Source organism: Nannobrachium achirus (genome assembly GCF_963921795.1).
Source record: "Nannobrachium achirus genome assembly, chromosome: 18".
NCBI lineage: Eukaryota > Metazoa > Chordata > Actinopteri > Myctophiformes > Myctophidae > Nannobrachium > Nannobrachium achirus.
This window is the reverse complement of record NC_137825.1, coordinates 18,110,011-18,118,486: the sequence shown is the minus strand read 5'-3', so window position 1 is coordinate 18,118,486 and position 8,476 is coordinate 18,110,011. Positions and strand designations below refer to the sequence as shown.

General features: G+C 42.8%; 1 protein-coding gene across 1 annotated transcript; it reads right to left on the bottom strand.

Annotated features, from left to right (window-relative positions):
• Positions 1–298: 298 nt before the first annotated feature.
• On the bottom strand, positions 299–4,374 carry LOC308302928 (outer mitochondrial transmembrane helix translocase-like; the record flags this gene model as incomplete). Its single annotated transcript, XM_080747246.1, has 9 exons — positions 299–539; positions 1,014–1,144; positions 1,666–1,716; positions 2,026–2,115; positions 2,298–2,404; positions 2,652–2,852; positions 3,552–3,672; positions 3,906–4,004; positions 4,258–4,374. 9 exons carry the CDS (start codon positions 4,372–4,374, stop codon positions 413–415), a joined length of 1,044 nt encoding a protein of 347 aa, XP_080603372.1. The 3' UTR covers positions 299–412.
• Between the last annotated feature and the right edge of the window lie 4,102 nt (positions 4,375–8,476).

Below are 8,476 nucleotides of genomic sequence, written 5' to 3'. Positions count from 1 at the left end.
TGTCGGATACGGAAGCAGTGTTGCCACAAAGGGAAATATCCCTTCTATATACTTTCATCTCCCTGGTCTGACTTTGTATTATGAGACAATAACAACAATACAAAAAGAAAATATATAATAGCCATGGCATGTAACTATGTACAGTACATGTTGGTAAACTTAACAGCACTCAGGCTAACTATCACACATAGTCATGCTGTGTGTGTGTGTGTGTGTGTGTGTGTGTGTGTGTGTGTGTGTGTGTGTGTACACTGCATGTATGTACAGCATGTGTGCATTCAGTTTTTATGTACAGCACTGTATGTGTATTCTGTATGTATGTACAGTGTGTGTGTGTGTGTGTGTGTGTGTGTGTGTGTGTGTGTGTGTGTGTGTGTGTGTGTGTGTGCGTGTGTGTGTGTGTGTGTGTGTTTTAGTCCAGGGCGGCGTGCATCAGGGCCCCCTGGCCCCCTGCTGTTTTGGACTTCCTCATCTTACTGATGGCCTTCTGCAGGTCTGACTGGCTGATGGAACGAATGACCATGTCCTCTTCTGATCCACTGAGAGACACAATGAGAGACAATTCAAAATATCGTCGTTGTCCATTGTCCAAAACCATTTGTTTGGTATTCATCATTTTAAAAATGATTTAAACTAGTGAAAATAGCAGATCTAGATCGTCTATTTTCACTAGCTTTGTGCAACAGTCTTACATGAGGCAGGGATTTAATTTATGAAAGAACGTGCACATTTGAAGCTTGGAGACACAAGGTTTCTGCTGGACAGAGACGATATACTGCCATAAAGTGTATAATGGAAAATATTCAGTAGAACATTTTGGGTGGCATTCTCACACCTAGATCGACATGGATATGTCCCATTTCCCATATTCCCTCCTGATTGCCTATCAAACCTTCTAAAGTTTGTGTATGAGACCTGACGGTTGCTTATCTCCCGATTAGGGAGACTTACTGGTAGTATAAGATAGTGTGCGTGTTCGTGTGTACTGTACAGTGCGTGTGTGTTAGTGTTACCTGTCATGTTGTGTGTGCACAAAGTCTCGGACACACAGCAGTGCGGCGTCGCGACACATCTCCCTGAGGTCACTTCCTGAAAAGCCCTCGGTTTCCTTGGCAACGTCGGCGAGGTCCACAGACAACTCCACCTATGTTATTTAGAATGTGTGAATTCAGTCTCAAATTTGTACAAACGTCAGAACCTTTTTTGTATGATAATCATGATGGAGCTGGCCAATACCTCTACAACTGACCTCACAGACTCCAGATATGGATATAGCTGACCTGTTCTGACATCACAATGATGACTCGACTACCCAGATTAATAGTTTAACTCCTGCTTCTTAATTGTGCCATATTAAGAAGCTCTGATGTTTTAGGGTGAGGACTTATTTTTACCCGTTTCTGTTTACCTCTCCTGCTACACTACGTTTCTGTTCCCTCTTCTCACAAAAACTAGAAATGAATGTCACCCACTTCTATACGCCTCTAAAACTGTGGCGTGACAACATAAAGATGATTCTGATTGTGAGATATGTAGTAAGGGCTCCTCGACACGAGCTTTTGGTCACCGATGTGTACTGCTTAATTTATAGTCCATCGTAGGAGAGATGATTTAAATGCTCTCGCTGCTTCACTGTATAAATATATGCATAGAGTTCACACTTACCCTTTCATTTTCCAGGATCAGTTTCAGGATCAGTTCTCTCTGCTTAAGACTCTGTATGAACACACAAACACAAACAGCTGAAACGTACAGGTGTGTGTGTGTGTGTGTGTGTGTGTGTGTGTGTGTGTGTGTGTGTGTGTGATTGATTGATTGATGGATTGAAGTATTTATTAGAAGTTTTGCATAGGAAAGGGTACAGTACAGTTCACTGATACGAGGTCAACTAAAAGGAACCTCAGGTAAGGCAAGGCTTATTTCCATTGAGATCCTTCTCTTTAGCTCATATAACATTGAATAACGGATAGAACACATTATTCTGTGTGTGTGTGTGTGTGTGTGTGTGTGTGTGTGTAAGCTTACAGGCTGGTTTATGTGAAATCTAGTGGGCATTCTCCTCAGGATGGCCGAGTCTAAATCTTGAGGACGGTTAGTAGCTCCCATTATGATCACCTAGACAAGACAGACACGACTGTAATTGGTATTATCTTTCAGTTCTCCTGTCAGGATGAAATATTATAAAGTAAAAGAAAAACACAAACAAACAGATAAACGGTGTGTGTGTGTGTGTGTGTGTGTGTGTGTGTGTGTGTGTGTGTGTGTGTGTGTGTGTGTGTGTGTCTGTCTGTGTGTACCTGACAGTTGTAGTCGGTATCCAGTCCGTCCCAGAGACTCATGAACTGACCTTTCATCATGGCTGTGATCTCGTCATCGTTACTGGAACGATTCCTCAGGAACGAATCTAAAAAATAAATAAAAACACACACATTATCACTCTAGCCATGAGTTCTTAGATGTCAGAGCTCCAGCAGAGCAACTAGGCCTACCCAAGCTTCCATCAATGTGATTGTCTTGTCTCAATGCGCAGAACTCGTTTTAAAATGTGTTTAGTTTGGTACACTCGTTTTGTTTGGTATATCTATCTATTCTAGCTTGTAGCGCAGCTAGTGAAACTAAATTAATTGATTCACATTAGTGTCGTTAAATACCTATCTCATCTATGAAGATGATGGAGGGCTGGAGTTTGATAGCCAGTTTGAACACAGCAGCAGCCAGCTTCTGTGATTCGCCGTACCACTTGTCAGTCAACGTGGACGGCTGCAGGTTGATGAAGCGAAAGCCCGCCTCCTTGGCCGTCGCCTTGGCAATGAGCGTCTTCCCACATCCGGGGGGGCCGTACAGCAACACACCTGTTACCAGGACCAGAACAATTACAGTGTATACTTTGTAGTCAAGTTTAGAAGAATCACCAGTGTGAAGTGAGTGGTGCCATTTATGAGTTAATTTCATTAAGTGACCGGCTAAACTTGGCCAATGTGACTCTGTGTTGTGTACATTATGGACAAAGACAGATGTTGGAGCTTAAGGGCCGATGCACTTTTAGAGACAAATTTATTTCGGTTCGGCTCTTTCCAAACTACAATATGACGCCATTCAGAGGTTCGGGGGAGGCGGGTACCGCCATTAATTCGGCTGTTCAGTGCTGCTGAGTTTTTGTGACTCCCTGTATGGCATCGTGCACACGGATTTAGCGATCGTGCACACGCCTTGTGCACGGAAAAAAGCAGCGAACACATAAAAAGGCAAGAAAAATCATGAAATCGCTTGGCAGGCAACCAGGACATTCTTTTTTTCTTTCTTGGCAGTCAATGTGTTCATGTATTCAGACCAACATAGGAGACGCCTAACAAAAATGTTTCAGAGGTCATGCGTCATCATGATAACGTTTAATGATGTTTGGCTGGCTGTCTGTCTGTCTGTCTGTGTCAATCTGTCTTTCTAGGTCTCTCTCTCTGTGTCAATTTGATATTTATTTGTCTCCCTCTCTCACCATCTCTATCAGTCTCTGTCTGTCTCTCTTGCTCTGTCTCCCTCTCTCCCTGTCTTACCTTTGGGTGGTTGTAGCAGCTTGGACCCTTCAAACAGGTGTCTCTTCTGAACAGGAAGGATGACTGTGTCTTTCAGCTCCGTTATGATCTCGTCAAGACCAGCGATGTCACGCCACGTTATCTACATGACAGGGAGAACAGTTGCCTAATGCGTGTGTGTCTAGCTGACAATAACATGTTGCATCAAGACGTGTTGTTACCTTCAAGATCTGCTCTTTTAGGCGAGCAACACCGCAGTGGGATGGAGTATAAATGTTTAGTAATTATCGTTCAATCAGGTGTGTGTGTGTGTGTGTGTGTGTGTGTGTGTGTGTGTGTGTGTGTGTGTGTGTGTGTGTGTGTGTGTGTGTGTACCTGCATACTGAGAGGGTCGACCAGATGAGCTGCGATGCTCATCTCATATTCTGACAGTTTCACATTCTGAACACCGATCTGACGCATCAACTTCTCAGCCTGATGCATGGATTGATGGATGGATGGACGGACAGACAGACGCACACACAGATAGAGACATTTTGAGAATCACTGATTATTTCTTGACAGAGTAGTTCCCAAACGTTCTAGCTTGAGACCCAAAAGAGTACCCAAGAGAACCCAAACTAGTGAATATAGTTGATCTTGCGTTGTGAGCTTGTAGATCGGCTATTTTCACTTTTCACCATTTAAATTTTTCTTTTTAAATAGTAATAAAAAGGGAGCCATTTACCTGTTTCTGAGCTTCCATCTTCTGCTTCCTGGTGGGATCAATGGCGGCCACCATCCATGTGATGGTGAAATAGGTGACGGCTGACACGGCTCCAAATATGGCTACACACAGCAGCATGGTATACAAACACATCTTCTCAAATCTTCTATTACTGGGGTTCTCAAACTTTATTAGGCCGTGTGGACCCCCGCCCTGACAAGCACTTGGAATTGTAGGTATTACATTTAATGTGACCCCGCCCCGGTACATTCATTGCTTTTATCGTCTGTGAGCACCTGGTTGTTTTTCTTCATGTTTAAAGGCCCATTCCCACTGGGCCAGATAACAGATATCTGGAGATATTTCTCCAGATATTTCTCCATGCAAAGTGGATGGTAGATACAGATAAAAAAATGTTTTGCCACAGATAAAAGTATCTGTGGCAAATATCTGTGGTATATATTTTTTTTATCTGTATCTACCATCCACTTTGAATGGAAAAATATCTGGAGAAATATCTCCAGATATCTGTTATCTGGCCCAGTGGGAATGGGCCTTTAATGTTCTATTTTTCATGTTTCCGCATCGGTCTCATCGTCCCATACGCCGCCAACATGCTGTTCGTCCTGTACGACTGTCTGCCCCCACCACGGCGCCAGGCTGCAGATGCTACTCAACGAGTCGCCGGTCCGATTCCCGGGCCTGGAGGAGGACGCGCCGCCGTACGAGGACGTACGCAAGTGCTACGAGGAGCTGCTGGGCGGCTGCGACTTCACCAAGGAGTGTGAGGTGGAACCGCCAAAGACCTGCGACCACAGGAAAAACACCGAGCTCTGAAACCCATGCACACAGTAGGCTAAAAGTCCTCTGTCATTTGAACTCTGGGAGGGTCAGGGCTGTCGAAATGACCACATTTAAGTTGACCATTAATTGTCATAGAAATTACTGCGATTAACGATTTAATCAGGGATTTTTGGCATTGAACACTGGAACATATAAATTGATTTTATGTATTTCTGTTTGACTTTTAAGTCTTTGTAATCAAAAATTGCACGGGGCAGATATGACAAATAATTTAAGTATACAAAGAAATGACTGACATATTTAATTGTATACATAAAAAATAAAGAAGGCCGAAATAGCTGATCTGCAAGTTTACAGTGTCACAAAATGACATGTTGTAAGCTGGCTATTTCCACTATTTTTGGAAAATGTATGAAAACATTTCAACATGGAAACGATTATGACGATTATGCAAAATAATTTAATCATGTAATAATTGTGACAGACATGGGATTGATTGATTAGCCTGGTTCTGGAAACATAGGTTTGGGCTTTAATTGGATTCAGACCTCATCTTCATTGAGATTTCCTGCAGGGAACGTTGATTTCATTTCAGATATTCTGACAACATGATACAGTAACAGTACAGTATATCCTCGCTGTCCGGCAGAAACCTTGTATCTCCATATTTATATTCTTAAATTGATTCCCTATTTCATGACACAAACACTAAAGTATTGGAAATGGCAGATCTACAACAAGCTCACAACGTGTGAACTTGTAGTTTGACAACAGCTTTCTGCATGCATGTATAATTGTGTGGTCTCTGGAACAACAGAACATAAACAGGAAATAAATAAGTGCACTGGGAACAGATGGTGGAAGTCAACGGAACCCTGTCCCCCCCCCCTCCCAGTAAACTGTGGAGTACCTCAAGGGAGTATACTAGGACCACTGTTGTTCTTAATATACGTAAACGACATGTCATCTGCTTGTGACTGCAATCTGTTTCTGTTCGCGGATGACTCGGCTCTCCTAGTCTCCGGCAGAGACTTATTGCAGGTTGAAAAGGCCCTTAACTGTGAACTTAACAAGATCTGCACCTGGCTCAATGACAACAGACTCTCAATTCACCTAGGCAAAACTGAATGTATCCTCTTTGGATCTAGTCAGAAACTTAGCCTAGTTGAGAACTTCACAATTAAAGTAGGTGACACTGTGATAGAAAATAAAAACTACATCTGCTACCTGGGTTGCATCCTGGAGGCTAACCTATCCAGTGAAAAAATGACCACCAAGGTAATCAATAAAGTCAACCAACGAATTCGCTTCTTGCAAAGGGTTGCCCCGCTGATCAATACTAAATCCCGAAAGACACTAGAAGGAGCTCTTATTGGGCCCCTCATTGATTACGGAGTCCTTGTCTGGTATCGCGACGCCCCAGCCGCCTTAAAGTTAAAGCTTCAAACAGCCCAAAACAAACTAATTAGGGTTGTGCTTGGTCTCCCTCCTCTGACCCACCTTACCGATCATCACCACGAAAGCGTGGGATGGCTCAAAGTAGCTGACAGAGTACAGCATCTTGCAATGGGCCTGGTGTACAAGATACACTACACCTCCAAGATTCCCATGTACCTGACAAACTACTTCTTAAAGGTCAAGGATGTTCACGACCACAACACCAGAGGCAGCTCCACTAATCATCATCAACGTAGATTTAACACTAAACAAGGCTCTAACTCGTTCTCCTGCTACACCATCAACGAGAGACAGCCGTGGACTCTCTGCGTCCACGGCGTCTTATGACGCGTCTGATGACGCGTCCGTGCTTAAATAGCGGTCAAGACGCAGCTTTGCGTCCAGGACGGAGCTCCCGCGGCTCAAGACGTGAAACCGCGGCTCAAGACGCGATTCGAGTCAAAGGACGGGGCTTTGACACTACAATCGCGTCTTTTCGCGTCTTTTCGCCAAAAGACGCGGCTTGGATCGCGTCTTTGAGCCCAAAGACGGAGCTGGGACACTACAATCGCGTCTTCCGTCTCATGACGCGTCCGTGCTTAAATAGTGGTCAAGACGCAGCTTTGCGTCCCTGCACGGAGCTTGCGTCTTCTAGACGGCTCAAGACGCGATTCGAGCCGAAAGACGGGGCTTGGACACTACAATCGCGTCTTTGATCCCAAAGACGTGGCTTGGAGGCTACCGCGTCTGGCTGGAACTCGGAGCGGAGTCAAGTTCATTGAAAATAACGGGGCCGTATGTTTTGACGCGGCGCCTCCGTGAGGCCGTTGAGGCTAGTGTGTGTTCCCCTTCAGACGTCTGCTGTCTGCTCTCCGTGGAAAAAAAAAAAAAAAAAGGGTGTCTATTGTATGTATTTTTTGATGGAGAATTCAAATATGACCTTCTTTTTTGCATAGGACAACTCTAACCTGCATCAATTGGTATTTTATGATTGCCAATTGTACCCTATCCATCTAAAAAAAACAAATTGGATCTCTATTGTATGTATTTTTTGATGGAAAATTCAAATATTACCTTCTTTTTTAGATAGGACAACTCTAACCTGCATCAATTGGTATTTTATAATTGCCAATAGTACCCTATCAATCTAAAAAAACAAATTGGATCTCTATTGTATGTATTCTTTGATGGAAAATTCAAATATTGCCTTCTTTTTTAGATAGGACAACTCTAACCTGCATCAATTGGTATTTTATAATTGCCAATAGTACCCTATCAATCTAAAAAAACAAATTGGATCTCTATTGTATGTATTTTTTGATGGAAAATTCAAATATTACCTTCTTTTTTAGATAGGACAACTCTAACCTGCATCAATTGGTGCATCAACCTTCTCTCTATCTATCTATCTATCTATCTATCTATCTATCTATCTATCTATCTATCTATCTATCTATTTATACTTCACCTTTAGTCAAGAAGAGAGTTCAGCCTCAGGAACTTGCACACCTGGAACTGTGTCATGACTGTGTCATGGAGCTAAGCAGAACTATGTGAAATACTCACAATGAGTCTGATGGACCAATCAGAGTGGTGGTGGGGGGAGGGATCAACAATAGACAGAAACTGGATAATGCTTTGTTAACTGTCCCACCTAAGTCCCTGCTAGTCTGAACAAATCACCTTCCCTCTCATAACACTACTACTACTACTACTACTACTACTACTACTACTACTACTACTACTACTACTACTACTACTACTACTACATTTATATAAAGCTGCTCTTGCATTTGAATTCAAGTCTGACACAAGTTAAGGTTAACTTAGGTAGTAGTTCATTTTGCTGGCTTTTGTGTGTGAGTGTGTAGGCCCACAAATTATTATAATTGTCTGTCATTAAGTGACTCAAAGGGAGACGTCTAATGGGTGTTTATTATTTTAATATTAACTGTGGGAAGATTATATATATTTTATTTTGCACTTAAAGTGTTGTGAT